Source organism: Macaca mulatta, chromosome 14, assembly GCF_049350105.2.
Source record: "Macaca mulatta isolate MMU2019108-1 chromosome 14, T2T-MMU8v2.0, whole genome shotgun sequence".
NCBI lineage: Eukaryota > Metazoa > Chordata > Mammalia > Primates > Cercopithecidae > Macaca > Macaca mulatta.
Window position 1 is genome coordinate 38,644,897 of NC_133419.1, and position 20,408 is coordinate 38,665,304.

Genomic DNA, 20,408 nt, shown 5'->3' on the forward strand with positions numbered 1-20,408 from the left:
TATTTTGGAAATGTTTTACTTATGTTGGGACCACAGTTCTGTCCACTTTGTGCTTTCTTAGTATATTATCTCAATACAGACATTATAGCTATTGAATATGCTTTTTCCACAAAGAGAAGATAGATCTCATCTAGAAAGATTTAAAAATTGAAATGCCATTAGGACTGGGTTCATGTCTGCTACAATGAAACATGGCACAGGTGCACAGGTGCACAAGATATTTCAAAGTCTAATTTACAGACCTTGCTGAGGCAATAAAAATAGTACATAAGAAACTTAAAGTTCTGCATGCATGGTTATGCACACTGTGAAATATCTGCATTCACTCTGAGGTTTGTCTTTATCTTTTTTTTTTTTTTTTTTTTTTTTTGAGACAGAGTCTTGCTCTGTCACCCAGACTGGAGTGCAGTGGCGCGATCTTGGTTCACTGCAAGCTCCGCCTCCTGGGTTCATGCTATTCTCCTGCTTCAGCCTCCTGAGTAGCTGGGACTACAGGCGCCCGCCACCACGCCTGTTTACTTTTTTCTTTTTTTGTCTTTTTTAGTAGAGACGGGGTTTCACCGTGTTAGCCAGGATGGTCTCGATCTCCTGACCTCGTGATCCGCCCGCCTCGGCCTCCCAAAGTGCTGAGATTACAGGTTTGAGCCACCGCGCCCGGCTGTCTTTATCTCTGTCAAATGTCTTTTTAAAGTAAAAATATAGAAAAGCAAAACTAGTCTGGTGGTCAGACCTGAAAATTTCTAGTAGACATTTTTTACTTCCTAGGAGGTCAATGTGGCATCATGGAAATACATATACACATACAAAGCTTTTGAAGTTATATAGTATAAAGAAGTAGTATACTATTAATTATAGTCAAAACTAATGTTTTCAGTAGGATTAAACTTAGTTTTAAAAATATGTATGAGAAAAAAATATCCTGGAAAAAAATGCTCTATTGCACTAAAGGTGATTATGTAGCATGCCAACTTTCCTTCCTCCCACACTCAGCATTTCAAAATTTTTATAATGTGCTACATTGAGTTGTAATTAAAAATAATAGTTTAAAAAGATGTTAAAGTTTACTTGATGAGATCATAGGCCAAAAAATCAATACAAACCATATTTGAGTACATTAAAATTAAACACTTATTTTTACAAAAGTCACAATATTTAGGCAAAAGAAAGCATTTTGGGAGAAACAATTTGGTTTACAAAAACTGAAAAAAGGTTAACATGCCTAATATACGAAAAGATCCTAAAATGTTAATAAAATAAACCTAGAGAAAAATGAAGAATAAAAGGAGCAATTTGCTTTCTGAATTAAAATAACCGATAAAAAGAAGCTTCAATCACTAGTATTCAGAGAAATGACACTCAAAAAATAAGATTTTTTAAAAATCCATAGATTGACAAAGATTTGAAAGTCTTATAAAATCTAGTGCTATTTAAGGATTGTGGAAACAGAAACTCTTTTACAGTGTTGCTGGAAGTATGACTTGTTACAACATTTTTAGTAATTAATCTGATACATCTTAAAATTAAAATATGTATACATTTTAATCCTACTTATTGGGACCTATACTATGGATACACTATATGCAAACACATATATAAATATGTGATATGTACTACATGTATAATAACTATGTACATATTTATATTTATAGCTATGACTATATGTGTATTTCTGCTTATAGTGGGAAATAAGTAAATGGTTATACAAATTATGATGTATCAGTATTATAATTATTACTATTCTATTAAAATAAATTGGACAAATATGTTTTGAGCTGGAGAATGTTCATGAAGGAAAAACAATGCACAATTCTACATATGTGTACGAATATATTTTTGTATATTTCTATAAGCGAGAAAAACAATGGCAAAGGATACATGCCAAATTGATAGCATTGACTCCTTGAGGTAGAAGAGAAAAATAAAGGTGAAAGATTACTAACTGTTTTCTTTATACACTTTCGTGTTCTCTGGCTTGAGCAAAGTAAAATCCAGTAATTTAGAAAATACTTATCTATGGGAAGGTATAGTAAGTGCTAACTAAAGCTGAAATGGAAGTTTTTAAAATTTTATTTTCTAGATTTTCTTTAATGTGCTTATATTATTTTTATTTTATTTTAAGTTCCGGGATATATGTGCAGGATGTGCAGGTTTGTTACATAGGTAATCGTGTACCATGGTGATTTGCTGCATCTATCAACCCATTATCTAGGTATTAAATCCAGCATGCATTAGCTATTTTTCCTGATGCTCTCCCTCCTCCTGCCACCCAAACAGGCCCCAGTGTGTGTTGTTCCCCTCCTGTGTCTATATTGTTTAAATAATGAAATCAACAACATCACCAAATTTAAAGGACAGCAATAATTTTAGTTGCTTAAAATATGAGAACTCAAATTGCATTGTATTCAATCTTTACAGATAAGCATATTTTACATAGACTTTGGTGACGATGTAATATATAAATGGGTAAAATTAATTAAAAGGATAACCTTGCAGTATTAGCCAGAAAATTTCTCCTCCCAAAAAAAGAGACATGTGGAGCTGCTTTCCAATACAGTTGGACTTTTGATTTAAAAACTACAGTTTATTAAAGCAGTATATGTAATAAGTAGCACAATGGGAAAAAGTGAATTATATAAATATAATTGAATTTATAGAGAATTTAGTGTAAGATAACATAAAATAAGTTCAAAAATTGAATTATTTAATGAACGGTCTTGGAAAAATGGATTAGGCATTGGGGAAAAAACCCTGGACCTCAATTTTATCAACAACATATTCCAGATAAATCAACAATTTACACGAACAACAATTAAATGAATCAACAATTTAAATGAAATAATAAAATGACAGCAAACAGCAAGCAAATAAACAAAACAGAATAGCAGACATAACTAAATAATGAAACAACAATAAATACAATAGGTGAAAAATCTTTAGTTCTAAAGTACCTTTCTAAGAATGTCCAAAATAATAACAAGGGAAATATGTCAATTTGATTATATATAAAAATTGAAACCTTATCCAAAATAAAGTGAATAAATTGAAAACCAGCATATATGTTATATACATATATATCTACATATATTTATACACAGTTTTATATATATATGTGTATATATATGTGGTGTATATATATGTGTGTGTGTGTGTGATTAGTATTCCAATACAGGGCCAGATAACCAAACCAAATATAATGGCCAAATAGCCAAAGAACATAAACACAATTAGCAAAGAAGAAATGCAAATATATTTAATCTCACAGTTACAAAAATGCTAGTACATAGAACAATAAATTTTTTCCTCTTCACATTCTCAAAGATAGAAAAATCCAAAAATCCTTATTACATTTGGAGTTGCTGCAGAAATAGAGAAATGTACTTAAGATGAGTGTGTAAATTGGTACAACATCTCTGGAGGACATGCTGCCAAATTGTGTACCAAAAATTTAAATGTGCGTGCTCTTTGAACAGGAGCTCCAGTCTAGAAATGTATACTGAGGAAATAATCTGGCAAAGTATGTAAGAACATGGTCACTTCAGTGTTGTTTATATTAGCAAAGTACTGAAGCAATGTAAACATCTCTGGCTAAAGTAATATTTTAAAAAATGTTATACACATATAATAGAAATCTGTGCAGCAATTGTCCAGAATGAGGCAGAGCTGTGTCTATTAACATGGAAAGGTATGGAAAAGTATATATGAAATCCGTTTTAGTTATGACCAAGTTTACGAAATAGCATATTGAATATAAACTTAATCTCAACTAAATTAATGTTCCCTTTATTCTTTTCATAACTAAAAGTGTTAAGTTTTGTTATGGTTGGAAGGGTGTCCTCACAATAGAAAACCACATGGTGCTAAGTAGTACCAAGTTATGTTGTCTTAGTCCCTTTGTGTTGCTATAACAAAATACCTGAGACTGGGTAATTAACAGTGAACAGAAGTTCCTTGCTATTTTGGAGGATAGGAAGCCCTAAATAAATGCACCAGCAGGTTCAATATCTGGAGATGGTCTTGCTTCCAGTTTCCAAAATGGCACCTTGCTGCTGTATCCTCTAGAGGGGGCAGACGCTGTGTCTTCACATAACAGAAGGTGGGAAAGCAAAAGGGATGAATGCTGTGTCCTCACACCACGAGGAAGTGGAAGAGAATGAAGCCACTCCCTCAAGCTATTTTTCATAAGAGTCCCAATCCCATTCATAAGGGATCATGGCTTAATCACTTCTTTTTTTTTTTGTTTTGAGACGGAATTTTGCTCTTGTTGCCCAGGCTGGAGTGCAATGGCGCGATCTGGGCTCACTGCAACCTCTGCCTCCTGTGTTTAAATGATTCTCCTGCCTCAGCTTCCCGAGTAGCTGGTATTACAGGCATCCGCCACCACACCCAGCTAATTTTGTATTTTTAGTAGAGACAAGGTTTCTCCATGTTGGTCAGGCTGGTGTTGAACTCCTGACTAATTTTGTATTTGAGACAGGGTTTCTCCATGTTGGTCAGGCTGGTCTCGAACTCCCGATCTCAGCTGATCTGCCCACCTCGGCCTCCGAAAGTGCTGGGATTACAGGAGTGAGCCACCACACCTGGCTGGCTTAATCACTTCTTAAAGGCCTCTTAATACTATGACACTGGGAATTAAGTTTCAACATATGAATCTGGGGGCACACTCAAACCATAGCACACCTCTTGGTGTTAGCAACGTAAAAATCATTTAACTTCTGAATCTTACCTATGTCAGTTGCTCGGGCTGGCAGAGGCCTCCGCCACTGGGTGACAAATTTGTATGCATCCAGCCTGATTTCAATGATATTGTTTAACAAAGCCAAAAGAGGGGCTAGAGGAAAAGCCGCAACAAAGATGGTGGTAAAACCAAATTGCAAAACTGCAAAAGAAGAGCATTAGGAAATTAATAATATAAACTTCCTTTGTGACAAATTAGTTGCTTTTTCTAAATTGCCTTTAATGCTTTCGACATCCCTACAAAGTAGATATGTTTATCTCATTTTACAGTTAGGACATCTTTATTTCATATATGTTAACTAAACTTGCTAAAGGGTAGATAGCTAGAAAATGTTGAAACCTGTATTCAAATTAAGTTCTGAATGTATTGAAAGTCTATGGGCTTTCCACCTCTATATAATGCAGCATGAAGGAGGGAGAAAAAGAAGAAGAAATAGAGGGAAGATAGGGACAAAGCAGAGGAGGAGGAGAAGGAGGAGGAAGAAGAAGAAAGAAGAAGAAGGAGAAGGAGAAGGAAAAAGAAAAAGAGAAAGAAGAGGAGGAAGAAGAAGGAGGAGGAGTTAAGATTCAGAAGTTAAGATTCAGAAGTTAAGATTCAGACTGAGTCTGTGCAAAGGTTTATTGTGAAAAATAATTATTGCTTTATGTTAGTAGAATGGTAGGTTTCTTAACATAGAAACTGGTTCAGCTGGCCGGGCATGGTGGCTCACGCCTGCAATCCCAGCACTGTGGGAGGCTGAGGTGAGCAGATCACCTGAGGTCAGGAGTTTGAGAACAGCCTGGCCAACATGGCAAAACTCCATCTCTACTAAAAAATGCAAAAATTAGCTGGGCGTGGTGGTGTGCACCTGTAATCTCAGCTTCTCAGGAGGCTGAGGCAGGAGAATTGCTTGAACCCAGGAGGTGGAGGTTGCAGTGAGCCGAGATCGTGCCACTGTATTCCAGCCTGGTTGACAGAACAAGACTCTGTCTCAAAAGAAAAAAAAAAAGAAAGAAAAGAAACTGGTTCAGCATTATTTTGTTTGCTTAAAATATTTGCTCATAAAATAGGTGTCCCACTGTGAGAAAAACTTTCATTCTGGTCAATGCATGGCTCTCAGAGAATAAAACGTGAATCTGCCAAGAGTAAATATCTCTAGCTCCTTGAGATGAAGGTGTAGATGTGTTTTAGAATGCTTGGGGTTGGAAAGGAAAGAGATAATTTTCTCTGTTGAACCAAAGCTTGTGTAAAGTAGAAAAATAGTATCAAGAAGGCCAAATAGTCCTGCGGATTTCTTTTCCTTACCCATTTCTAAGTACTCATCCATCAGTCCGTGAAGGTTCATGGGCTGTAGATTCCAATCATTTTCCCACTGAGGTATGGAAGCATCATGGATTCCCCGCTTGATTTTATGTCGTGACCACCAGTTCTGGATCAACCTACATCACAAAGCAGACCAAGGGCTTTTGAGCTCTGATTCAAGCATCCAGTTAACAATTTATAGTGAACTACGAAGTGAGTAAAACCAATTCCAGCTCCTTGGAACTGGAGGTATTTGGTTTTACCTTTTATAAAAGTTTAAAAAAAAAAGTTTAAAAAATGTTTTGAAAGCTTAAAATATCTTAAAGAATTTTTAAAAAATCTTTTGAAAAACGTTAGCATAGAAGAGTAGGCCCCAGTCTTCCAGAACTCTCCTAGGTCCTATAAATATCTCCATATTTATCTAGGAATTCATGCCCTGTACACCAAAATCGTCCTTGATATTGACTAAACGAATATTCATTTCTATGATTCCTTCCCCTCTCCCCACCTATAGAAATACTTAAACTTCTATGTTGCCTGCTGTGATTAGGTCTGACTCTTTCATTGCTCATAACCTAAAATCTTCTGAGCTATACTCTCTGAACAGGAAAAAAAATCACGTTTCACATAAACCAGTTGACGGTAGGATTTCAAAAGATCTAAGTTCTAGTTCCCACCCTGCAATGCATTAGCCATGTGATTTTTAGCAAGTCACTTCACCTCTCTGAGTTTAGAAACATGAGGAGTCTAAGTGTTAGTGATTATTACATTCTGCTATTGTGGTGAACAGTAATTACTAGGCAATAAGTCTGGGTCCATGAGTCCATTTTTCACACCTGGGAAGGAAGTAACAATACTGTTTCCTTAGCCCAAGTACAATCTTGGAATTATGTGACTCAGAAATATCCTGGTATGCACATATTGTGGCCTTCTGGGTAACGAATTATTTAAGAGTTCAATGAAAATTACCTCCAGGACGAGGTGATTTTTACAGGACTTGGTGAACAGCACCCAACTCTCAATTTTAATCATGGAACCTAAGTGGCAGTTGGAGGAGCAATCAGAGAACAAATGTCAGGCAGTGGAGGTTGCCTCCAGAGCCTCAGGAAGGTGAAAAAGGGGCTGGAGGAGAGAGTTGCGGCAGATCTGCTTGTTTCTATTATATTTACTTTGGTTCTGTTTAAAGTTTTGCTTGAAGAAAGACAATTGTGGTTTACAAGAGTTTTGCTTTAATGGCTCGACTACTCCTGCTCACTTTTCTTTAACAAAGCCTTTGCCTAGGTATCGGGAAGGGTAGGATGTGCCATGGTACCCTTAGGATTTGATATATGTGATTCAGACTGACCCCTAGGGCAAGGCTATAATGAAAATGTTCTGTCTAAAGTGCATGGCAAGTGTAGCAGTCCATGAGTAGTGACAATAAAAAGAACTTTTTTATACTGCAATGACCCCTACATCATCTTGTTGATACTTAAGGACTACTCACAGCATGTTACATTCTGTGCTAAGCACTTGACACCTAATTTCCTGTTTCTTTCAAACAATGACACCTAATTTCCTGTTTCTTTCCTAAACCCTGTTTTAAAGAAGTGCCCCAAGAATATGAAAGGAATACCACAAATGAACTGGGCTCCCCAATCCTCCATCCTCTATTCTCTCTTTGTTTAGGAGAGATTTGCTTAAATTTGTTTTGAATATTAAGTCTGTATAAAACTCTCTTCACAAAAAGGTTCTGTCATTTATGATGAAGGTTTAAAAAGCATTGGGTCATCTCAATCTTCATAAATACGCTATATTTTATAAATGGACTAAAAAAGCCTTAGAGTTGTCAAGGAAATATAAAACAAATTTAGCAAGGAAGAGAGAAGGAATTTAAACCAGGTCTGGGTAATTCCACAGCCTATGCTCTAAGGCTGCCTGTAAATTAACACAATATGTTATAGCAGACTGCAGGGTTAATATCACTTCTACAACCCCCAGGTCTTTGTTCAGGAATGTTCTGATAAAATGTGTACCGCCAAAAGAAAAAAATAAGAATATAAGTTGATATATAACTCCAAGCTACTTATATCACCAAACAACTAACCAGTTCTTCCCCAATAGTCAGGAAATTATTCAAATAGTCATGTTTTTAGTTGATTAGACTCAAAGCCTCAATATTACGTTGTTTTAAATACCCAGTGTTTTGTCATATTTTAAAGGAAAGCGTATTTTAATATATGTGAAAGTGAGCATTCAGCACCTCTGTAAGCATTGCACAGGCAGCTAAAACGTCTCAAATAATGAAAATAAAGTGCTATTGTTTTGACGTTAGTACAATCAGTCCTGTTCTAACATTTTTTTTCTTCGTTGTAACAAAGAGTACAAGGCTTCTCATCTAGGATTTGATCTTTGCTTTATTCTTTTGGGAGGAATGAAGGCTGTCTTTATTAAACAACGAACTTGGTCTGTTGGTAGTGAAAGAAACATCCCAGAAAATTATTTTTACATTCAAGAACCTGTAATGTCATTCATGTTTTCAAACTAGTAACAAGTGTCTTAACGCATTAAACAAGTTAGAATCTACTCTACATTCATTATTCTGTTTAACCCTTACTGCTGTTCTTGGGGTAGATCTATTGTTGATACATTCTTAGTGAAAACAGGCTCTGAAACAGGAATTGAGCCATCACCTGTGTGATTATCAAGCCCAAATTCTTAAGCACTATTCACACCACCTCTAGTTTTCTTCTTTGTAACTAGACATAAGGCAAGTTTGAAAATAATGTGCTCACGGGTATCCCAGTTCCATGAAGTTGTTCCATATTTGCTTCAAAAACATGATGACACCCATTTGGAGGCAGAGGTCTATCAAACAGCCACTAGGATGACACTGAAATAGAACATAAGAGCAATAATGGTATTGATCTTCTTCCCAGTAGGCTCAGACATGCCCAGCTTTAAATTGTACAGCAAATTTTAAAGCTGGGTCACACCACCTCGTGCATTAAGAAAACAAGAACAAGAAAGAAACAGCATGTATGAGGGCACTTGGTGAGGGAATTCTTCAGTAATTATAATGAAATATCGATCAAAATTATAATAGCACTAACAACAAATCTAACTTTTAGTGAGCACTTACTATCTGCCAGGCTCTGTGTTAGGCACGATCGCATTTAATGAATGCTAAGGAATATTACATACCCATTAACAATCAGGTAATAGAAAATAGTTAATTGTATGGCATAATGTTCATAACATATTATTTTTAATAACCTTTTTATTTCAGAATAAGTTTAGATGTATAGATAACTTGCAAAGATAGTACAGAGTTCTCATACACTCCTTATCCAGTTCTAGCTGTTGTTCTGTACATTACCATGGTATATTTGACAAAGCTAAGAAAATTATATTAGTACATTACAATTAGCTAAATGCAAAGCTCTCTTTGGATTCCACCAGTTTTCCTCTCTCTGCTCCAGGATCCAAGCCCACATACCTGATTGCATTCATTTTTCCTATCTCCCTAGTCTCCTCTGGTCTGAATAGCTTCTCAGTTTTTAATAACTTTAAATGTTTTGAGGATTGTTGGATGTGTATCCTGTGCAATGTCCCACAATCTAAGTTTGTCTCATGGTTTTCTTACGCTTAGACCAGGATTATGTGTTTTAGAGAGACCAGTCACAAAGGTGAAGTGCTATTTTCCTCACATCGTATGAGGGATACATGGGAAGCACATGACATCACTGGTGGTGTTAATTGGTTAATATAGTGTTTTCCAATTTTTTTCCACTGGAAAGTTTCTCATTCTTCTCCTTTTCGGTTCTATTTTTTAGAAGGGAGCCACTAAGTCTAGCCCATTCTCAAGATGGTGGGGAGGCGTTGAACTCTACCTCCTGGAGAGGAAGTATCTACATATATTATAATGTATTTTTAAGTGATAACGCAACACCACAAAAATAATTCATCAGTATGATCCTATTTTTTCCTGTGCTTTTCTGCTTTTTTAGATTTTCAATAAGTTAGTTTTAGAGCCCCACACAAACAAAAACGTGATTTCAAAGAAAATCACAACCAATGTGTTTTACTTGAAAACACTGCAGTATTTGGGTGGGAGGGCGTGGGTCTGTTTCTTTAGAAATGGGTACATGTCCTGCTCATAAGGAAGACAGTCTTCTGTATCACTTTGATCCACAGTTTCTATTTCTATCAAATTGGTACTAGTGGAACTTCAAAGAGAACAAATAATTAAGACACTAAGAGCCTGCTTTTCCTGTTCCAGCCCAGTAATTTAAGACTCCCTAATCTGAGCCTGAGAGAGGATTTGCAAATGGTCATGCTTACTGCATGAAGAGGTCTAAATTCGCCCATTGAAGCAAACCTCTTTTTTCAGGATGAATTTAGGATTTCCTGAACTCTCCCAAATATATCTGATAAATGGGTTCACTGGAATGACTGAGGCAGAATAATTATTAAGCTACAGGGGCAAATCACAGATCACAGCTGCAAGCTGAAGCTCTTCATTTTTGTAGAAACTCAGAGGCAAGCTGACTTGCCCAAGGCCATGCAGTGTTGACTAGTGCTGTGGAAATGAAAGTTGTCCCCAGTACCCTAATCCACTGCTCTTTTATAATACACTAAGGATGAATTCCATTTACCAATGTGTTTGCTGCCTTAAAGTGTGGGTTTAACACAAACATATTATTTTGTGGGATGGGAAAAAGAAGATGATCATATAGGATCATGTGATTGGTTTGCTACCTACAAAGGATAGGCCAAAATGGGGTGGCTGGAAGACAGGCCATTTACACTTTTGTTGAAATTAAGCCTTGATGACTTTATGATTTATAAGGAAGAGAAGGGGGTCCAACAGTTTTTATGGGTTTGTCCATTCACATAGTGATGGCCTTGCACTAAAGCCAGTCTATCAAAACTTTAAATTTCATTTGGTAGAAAGAGCCCATACTTAGAATGTACAAAAGGGCATGAGTGAGTGTGCAGAAGACATAAGTATTCATTCCAATTGCACCACTCAAGATCATATGACCTTGGACAAGCCAAACTACATGCTGTCATGTATTTTTCTCTTACTCCTTGTCAGAACCTGCCTTGGTAGTTGTTGGTATCTTCACTCTGTAGATAATAAAGCTAAGTGACAGAAAGAACTACCAGACTCCAATACCCAGGTTCCTTCACTTACTTTAGTAAGCTTACTCTAAATCCAACATAGACGTGTGAGCCAGCAATCAGACAGCAATTTCTCAGCAAAATAAGTTTTCATTATGTCTTTGATTATACCTACACGCCATTCCAATCGTGGCTGGAAAGCACAGTGCTCAGAGCACAGACTCTGAAGCTACACTGAAAAGATTTAAATCATAACCTCATCAGTGTGTATGTTTGTACAATTGTAGGAAAATCACATTTGCAGTTGCAGGAACTGCACATCTGTGACTTTGTTTCCTGATCTATAAAATGGATATAATGATAGAACTTGAGGATTAAATGCATTAATATACAGAGAGCACTTAGAAACAATTGCTGGAGTACATTAGCATATAGTAAGCCCTCAATAAATCTTAGCTATTATTAAAAACTTTTTAATATTGATTTCACATAAAATATTAATGTGAGATATGATATAGTTGTAGTAGAAGATTCACAAGTCTAGGTTAGCCAGTTCACAAATATCCTAAAACGAACTGTAACACTTTTTAAATTTTGTAATAATGGCTATCATTAATTATAACTATTATTTTACATGCACAATCTAATTTAATACACCAATCACCAGTACTGGGATAGCTATTCTTTATTTTTTCTGTTGTTTAGGGACAGTGTTGGTCTCTCACCCAAGCTGGAGTGCAGTGGTACAATCACGGCTCACTGCATCCTCGAACTCCTGGGCTCAAGGGATCTTCCCACCTCAGCTTCCTGAGTAGCTGGGACTAGAAGCACGTGCCACCACGCCCGGCTAATTTTTAAATTTTTAAAATAAAGACAGGGTCTCATCATTTTGCCCAGGCTGGTCTTGAACTTTTGGCCTCAAGCAATCCACCTGCCTTGGCCTCCTAAAGTGTTGGGACTACAGGTGTGAGCCACAGGGCCAGGCAAGATAGCCATTCTTATCACCAATTTACAAAAGAAGAAAATGAGATTTATAGATATTAAATCACACATCTGGGTGGGCAGCATTAGAATATAGACTGTCAGTCTCCAAAGATAAAATATTAGTTGTGTTTTATTGTTATGCCCTGTTCTTCAAGGCTATGAACAGAAAACTAAAATGTTCAAGAAAAATATGAAAAATATTATCCATGTCATTCATAATTACAGAAACTAAAATCACTGGCTATTAGAATGGTGAAAATTCTACCATTGGCTAAATACTGAAGAAGCAGGCTCATACAGTCTAGGTAGGGGTGGCATTTGGAGGCCCATTTCTCAGTCGCAGTGAAAATATATAATATACTTATCCTGTAACCCAGTAATGCTACTCCTGGGCAGTTTTTCCATATTTACAACAAACATATTGTAAATCAATAAAGAAATATGAGTCTTAGGGCAGGTACTTTTATATAATTACATGTTGGTGTTTCCAGTATGATGTCTTTTGGACTAAAAGGAAACCTAACATATTTAAAAGTTTGAAAATGTACCCAATAAATAATAATAATTTCCAATAAAAGAAGGAAAATTACTGGAGCTAAATTCCTGGGGTCTGTAAATACAAGAAATTAAGGTGATTAAAAAAGTAAAGAGAGCTGAGGTGAGAATCTTGAGGTTTAACTTTTCAGTTCACCCTCTTTTTTGAAAAGATGTGGTTGCTTCCTTTCTGAACAATGTGTCTTCAATATCCATAGACTTCCCTGAACTTCTCCTTTCTTCAGTTCCCTTCCTCCCACAGGAACTGGCTCAAATCCGTGCCCATTCCTGCACCCACACTCCCAAAGTTACTTACTTCCTCCAGTCTCCACCGATCAAAAAGTTTATTGTATTTTCCTGGGTGGCCTACGAATCTGTAAAAAGACATTTTAGTTCATTAGCATTTAAGTGGGGATCACTGAAGAACATCTACTAAGGCATCACGACGAGTGCATGTGTGGGTAGACATAAATGTTCACTGGTGCAATCTGTCCCCACTTGACTTCTGCTATGTTAAACATCAAAGTATCTGACTTACAAAGGAAAAAGTGATGCGTGAATTAATGGGTCAGGAAAGTACCGACAAACCAGCTGGATGATGTTTCCGACCCTCACATAGAGTCTTAATGTTTTGTTGACCTAGTTAATGACAATTACAATAATGTATTGCATTGTTTGGTCCAAAATGTTTCTATCTTCAGTAAGTTTCCACAGCACTGGATGGAGTACTAAGCATATGGCAAAGCAGAATCATTAGTTTACTATGTTGCTTTTTTCGTATTTTGCATTAAAGGTGGAAAAATGTTAAGATGATAGGAGTTTCCACGTTAAGGAATTATAACCCAAGGTTGCACAAAAATTCTTTTCTTCTTTAACAAAACTGTTACTGATGATGAAACAGGCACAATTCAACTAAAATGCAGCAAATAGGATTTATTTTTTTGTGCCAACTTTAACTGCTGGTGGCTGTCAGAAATCATGAGTGAGAACAGTAATTGTCAATTAAACTATTGACTACGTTTTTGACTCTGTGAAGATAATGTACAAAAAGTTGACTTACCTTCCCAAAAAGAATGCGATATAGAAGATGGAACTGTTTAAATTGACAAACTGGAAGAGGAACATCTTCAGGGCAAAGCTGTTTTCCCACTCAGATTCTGTTCGAGGATATTCTAAAAGGAACACAGGGTACATTGACATAGATGAAGTAAATGTCAAGACTCTGAACATGGAGTCAGAAACCCCAAGTTCAAGTTTTTTTTAAAAAATTATTTATTTATTTATTTATTTATTTTTGGAGATAGAGTCTCAGTCTGTTGCCCAGGCTGGAGTACAGTGGTGCAATCTTGACTCACTGCAACCTGTGCCTCCTGGGTTCAAGCAATTCTTCTGGCTCAGCCTCCCAAGTAGCTGAGATTATAGGTGCCCGCCACCATGCCCGGCTAATTTTTTGTGTTTTTAGTAGAAGTGGGGGGTTTCACCATATTGGCCAGGGTGGTCTCGAACTCCTGACCTCAGGCGATCTGCCCACCTTGGACCCTCAAAGTGCTAGGATTACAGGCGTGAGCCACCACACCTGGCCAAGGTTTTTAGTTCTATGAGGCACTTAGTTTTGCTGATTTCTAGCATCTGTATCTGTAAAATGTGAATAATATCTACTGTTCACACTTGATGAAAGGACTTCATAAGATAATCTTTGGACTTTCCCCACAGCTACAAAAGTATGTTATTAATACATGAAGATTTTCAGGAGTCTCTCTGCTATCATCATTTAGCAGAAACCATACATAATGGATCAATCATTCACTCAAACTGTCTATACTCAATATAAGGGTCTAAACTGTCCACAGAGTTCTTTGAAGAATGAGTATTTTGTGTACAGACAGAAGTGGAATGGTAAAGAGAAAAGAGGGCTATTATCAGTGTGGAGAGCTGAGCTCTTATCGCAGCCTTACACCTGAGTGGCAGGTAATCTCAGGCAGGTCTCTTCACGTTTTTTTGCAGTCAGTTTTGTCGTCTGTAGAATAAGGGATTTAGACAAGATGATTTATAAAAATCCTGTCAACTCTAACATCTTATGGTTTTATAATGATTAAAAGAAAAAAATAAGGACAGCACGTACTGCAACCTTAGCTCCTATCTAGTACTCAAATGAGTGATAGAAAACAGACATGTCTCATCTAACACATATTGTAACGTAGTTGAAGAATTCAGTAAAGATAGAAAATAGGATCTCCTTTAAGGAAAACATAGGCTAAACGTATGCACGAGCCCAATCACATGGGAGGAAAAAAGAGGTCCTGGGGAACTCCAAGTTCAAAGGTGGTAGGTGCCAAAAGTAGGAAGGGTCCGTGGGCCACCCAGAAGGTGACTGGCAAGTGTGCCTCAGTAAGAACAGTCAGTAAGAACCTGTCCCCACAGGTTTTGACATGTCATGCTTTCACTGTTGTTTCTCTCTAGTTTATAAATTTAGTTTATTAACACAAAACTTATTTAGAAAAGAGGATGTAGATTTTTAGGTAATTTTTATTCTGTAGATTATTTTTGGTTCTTCATTTCTAATTTTATTTCAGCATTGTCCACAAATGTGTCCTGCCTGATTTCTGGTTTTAGGCAAAAAGTTGCGATGTCATTTGTGGCTAAATTGTGTGGATAAGTTTTGTCAATGTATCAAGTGCATGAAAATGATATTTGTTTTCCTGTTGGGCATATGGTTTGTGTGTGTGTATGTGTGTATACATATAGACATGTATTATATATGTATAATATATACATTATATATATTATATACTCTATATATATATTCTTTCTTTCTTGAGATGGAGTCTCACTCTGTTGACCAGGCTGGAGTACAATGGCATAATCTCGGCTTACTACAACCTCTGCCTCCCAGGTTCAAGTGATGATTCTGCCTCAGCCTCCTGAGTAGCTGGGATGACAGGCATGTGCCACCATGCTGGCTAATTTTTGTACTTTTTGGTAGAGACAGGGTTTCAACATGTTGGCCAGGCTGGTCTCGAACTCCTGACCGCAGGTGATCTGCCCACCTCAACCTCCCAAAGTGCTGGGATTACAGGAGTGAGTCACCGCATCCGGTCTGGTTTGTACATATTTTTAAAGAATGTCAGATATGATAGTCAAACACTGTGTATCTTTTTTTTTTTTTTTTTTTTTTTTTCAGATGGAGTCTCACTCTGTTGCCCAGGCTGGATTGTAGCATGGTGATCTTGGCTCACTGCAACCTCCACCTTCCAGGTTCAAGTGATTCTCCTACTTCAGCCTCCCGAGGAGCTGGGATTACAGGCGCCCGACACCACGCTTGGCTAACTTTTTTTGGTGGGGAGGTATTTTCAGTAGAGACAGGGTTTCACCATATTGGCCAGGCTGGTTTTGAACTCCTGACCTCAAATGATCCTCCTGCCTCGGCCACCCAAAGTGCTGGGATCACAGGCGTGAGCCACCTTGCCTGGCTTAAATACTGTATATCTTTACTTATGTTTTGACTATGGATTTTTCAGTTCTTTTCTATCATTTTTTTGCTATCTATATTTTAAAGCTTGTTAAAAATGCATAGAGATCATGATTATTATACTGACATGTTAGTTCATTTACTAGTATGAAGTATTCCTCTTTCCCTCTAGTTTCCCTAATATTAACCTGGTGACATTTGATTTTATTGTTACTATTCTCTTGATATATGCTCTTACTCTGCGAGTGTCAGTCATTTTTCAGCTTTTTAAATGTAGTTGTGTTTCTTTTCATTATCATCTAGCTGGATTTTACTTTTTGAAGTTCAATCTGTGTCCCAGTTTTCAAATGGCAATTATTCTTATAGATAATTGAAAGATGGATGGATAGATAGATCTGGAGATAAATACAAACACACTTTTTAAAATTTGTTTAATGATTTATCTTTTCTTCTCTATTTGTTATATTGATCATATTCTCACTATTTTATTTATTTTTAATGTATAAATATTATCTTATATAGAAACAAATATTTTAGTTTTTCCTTCAAAGAAGCTACAAGAACAATAAAATAAACAGAAATAAAGTAAAATGAAGGAATAAAAATCGACAATAAAATGTTTTAAAATCTTCAATAAAATAGATAGAATGATTCTTGAACATGTAATATTGACTAACATTTATGAAGTGCAGTTATAAGAAAAGAGAGAAGAGTCCACCACCCCAAATAAAAGACGTATAAACACTGCACTGAAGAGATTAACATTACTAAACATCCTATCAATAATTTTTCAGTGGACAAAACACTTATATATAATAAACAACTACCTACACAAATAGGACTTTTGAAAAAATGGCTCAGAAATAAGTAGGTACTCTTCAAAAAACTAATTACCAGTGCATTAACTAAAAAAAAAAAAAGTAAACATCTACCTCAGAATGACATAATGCCTGGATAGTCACATGGGTTGATTTCATGAAACTCTAATTAAATAACAAATTTGCCTTTTGTATATTTCAGAAAAATATAAAATAATTAAAGTAATTCAACTTGCTTGGTAAGACTAACGTAATATTGACTTAACACAGCATAGCATAACAAGGCCAATGCAAGGACACTATAACCCACTTTCATTTCTAAATTTACCACAAAATTCCTTACTCAACAATGTAATAAAAGAAAATAAAACTGTATCTCGACCAAGTCTAGTAGCATAAGACTAAATGCCTTCAAGGCCCAAAAACTTAACAATTAGGGGGAGAGAGTTTTGGTTTAATACAGTAAGGAGTGGTTAGGCCTGTAACAAACTAAAGAGTATGTAATTATCTAAATGCCTTATGAACTGGTTTTTATAAAACTGTGTGAGAATAAAAGCTACAAGTACACAAGAAAAGTGTTTGGATAGTTTGGATATCCTAAAATAGGATTTAGTAATAGACTTCAACCTCCCAAAATAAGACTTTCTCTGAAAGTTCATGTTTTCCTGATTAATGTCAAGTGACAATAATGTAGGAATCTATGTGGCCAACTAAAGTGACCCTTCTATGAGAAGCCAAACTGAAGACATAAGGTGCTCCAAATTGTCCTGTGAGAAATGCCAGTGAAGACAAATAATACTTTAAAACATTGTCAGGAAAATTAAAGTTTTAAATTCTGTTTTTTACAATTCTTAATTATATAAGGAGAACCACATACCTCTAAATGTTATATTCAACCATTTATTTGTGGGCCATTCTTTATATATTTATGATTATTAATTTTTCATCCACTCTTCTGCCAAGTGTGTACTGGGCTGCTATTTCATACTGGAACAGACTTGATACTAACTACACTTGATACTATTTACACTTGATGCTATGGTATGGGGACTGAACCTATCTTCTTGTTATTTGTGAGATTTGCATAATTTCTGACACTAAAACCCCTCAAAGACAGGGCAAGTAAAAATCTACAAACTATTTTTACTTAAAATTTCATTGGAAATTCCTAGATAAAATATAGCAGATTTAGGTCTGGTGCAGTGGCTCATGCCTGTAATACCAGCACTTTGGGAGGCCAAGGTGGGTGGATCACCTGAGGTTGGCAGTTCGAGACCAGCCTGACCAACATGGAGACACCCCATCTCTACTAAAAATACAAAATTAGCCAGGTGTGGTGGTGCGCACCTGTAATCCCAGCTACTCGGGAGGCTGAGACAAGAAAATTGCTTGAACCTGGGAGGTGCAGGTTGCGGTGAGCCGAGATTGCGCCATTGCCTTCCAGCCTGGGCAACAAGAGTGAAACTCTGTCTCAAAAGAAACAAAAAATAGCAGGTTTAATTCAACCGTTTATTAAAGGAATAATGCATCTTGATAGTCTAATGGTCTGTCTCCCTATCACGTTGTCTAAAATATTAGGTCCTCCACACATATTTCTTTTATGAATGAATGCATGCCAAACTTTGTACCTAAGGATTGAAAGAATCAGAAGTAAGCACATTCATTTCTTGGCTGTAAGAATTTTTTAGTCTTGTAAAGAAACTAGATAGATAGATAGATAGATAGATAGATAGATAGATAGATAGATAGATTAGATAGAGAATAGATCAGAATAATGTAATAGATGCAGTAATGAAAGGAATCACAAACAGCTAAAGGAACATTGTAGAGTGAAGGATCAAGAAGTCAACAAAGATTTCACAGAGGCAAGCTCTGATATCAGAAAAGGTTACTAAGATTTTACTGGGAGAAATCATTCTAAATGGTAGTAAGATTATATACCAAGTTGGAGACATGTTAAGTGCTACTCAGTTGCTTTACATATTCTGATGAAGATTACAATGTTCCTAGCAGAAAGGCATTTTGCTAGAAGTGGAGGATTGTTACATTGATTGCAGTTAAACCTGCGTCCACAGTGAACCACTCCTCCAAGTATACATACCCTAGTGTAGTTGCCTCCAACCTTGATTCTGACTTGCCTTCACCAAGAGGAGACTGGATATGCAAGTAAAATGCAAGCAGAAGCTGGATAAGCACTTGTTACAGGGGCTTGTCTTCCTGGAAGCCAGCTGACATGTAAGATGTCCTATTATACTGCTATAAGCAAGCTAGGCAGGTAGAGATACATAGAGGAGAAGAAGGCGGAAGACACCAGCTATTCCAATAATTCCATATGAGGAAACAGACGTGATTGAAGAGGCCCTCTTACACACCAGCCCCAGCAGACACCACATGGAGGAGAAAAATCACATAGCAGGGCCTAATCTAAATTGTAGGATCATTAAAAATAGTAAGTTGTTGTCCTGAGCTACTAAGTTTGGAGTAAATGGCTATGTGGCAAGAGAAAACTGAAACAATGGAAGTTACTGCAATGATGATAACTTTGAGGTTTAACCTAGGGTCTATGCTGCCAGGAAGAAAACATTTATTTTTCAACACTATTCCATTCACAAATATAGCACATTGTGGATCATTTTGAATTGGCTTTTAACTCAGAGGAGGAATCAAATCCTGAACACTAAGGATATAGGTGCTATTTCTAGGATAACGTATTTCTGGCCAAAATATCTCTTACTTTTTACCTAATGAAGCTAGTTATGGATGAAAAGCTAGTTATGAGATGCAGTCACCCAGTAAGGTAATTAGTCCTTGCTTTTTACTGTTAATTTCTCTGTTCCTTGGAATTAATAGTGTGTATAGTAGAAAGTTACTGTGTGTTATGACTATAACACTGTGAGGTACTTTTGACCTCTGTTTGACAAAGTCAAAACTCTTTTCATTAGTTGGCTTAATTTGTTCCTTCGAATCCCAATTTATCTTTAACATAGACAGTTCATTATTAAGAACAACTAACAGCCATCCTGATCTAATTCTCAACAACCACGAAACCAAAGTTCAAAAAAATCACTTTGAAGTAAATGCTTTTAATTTTTTCCATGTTAAAAAACTAATGTAATAGAATTTAAGCTTTATCTTTTTTGCTTTGTGGTTTTTGAAAATATTTGGAAAAAATAAATCAAGAAACACAAAGTTTAAAAAAATTATTTAAATAGCATATGACCTCTTCTGAGAAGCAAAACTTAATTTTTCATTTGTGTTTTCAAGCACAAATTAGCACAGCCAAAAAATTAAACAGAATATAATGTCAGGCACACACACACACACACACACACACACACACACACACACACAGACACAACATAGATTCTATTATTTTAATCAAACTATCAATATTTTTATTCATTTAAACTAATATAGTCCATGATTAGATAAATGACGAATCAACAGACAGAAATCATCACTGGGTTATAGAGGAAAAAAT

At 36.2% G+C, this 20,408-nt stretch overlaps 1 protein-coding gene across 1 annotated transcript in view; it reads right to left on the reverse strand.

Annotated features, from left to right (window-relative positions):
- Window positions 1-20,408, reverse strand: part of ANO3 (anoctamin 3) — a 335,023-nt gene that overhangs the window by 15,369 nt on the left and 299,246 nt on the right. Inside the window, 5 exon segments of the mRNA NM_001265904.1 lie at window positions 4,724-4,876; window positions 6,020-6,153; window positions 8,791-8,888; window positions 12,957-13,014; window positions 13,701-13,812. Coding sequence (NP_001252833.1) covers window positions 4,724-4,876; window positions 6,020-6,153; window positions 8,791-8,888; window positions 12,957-13,014; window positions 13,701-13,812 — 555 coding nt within the window.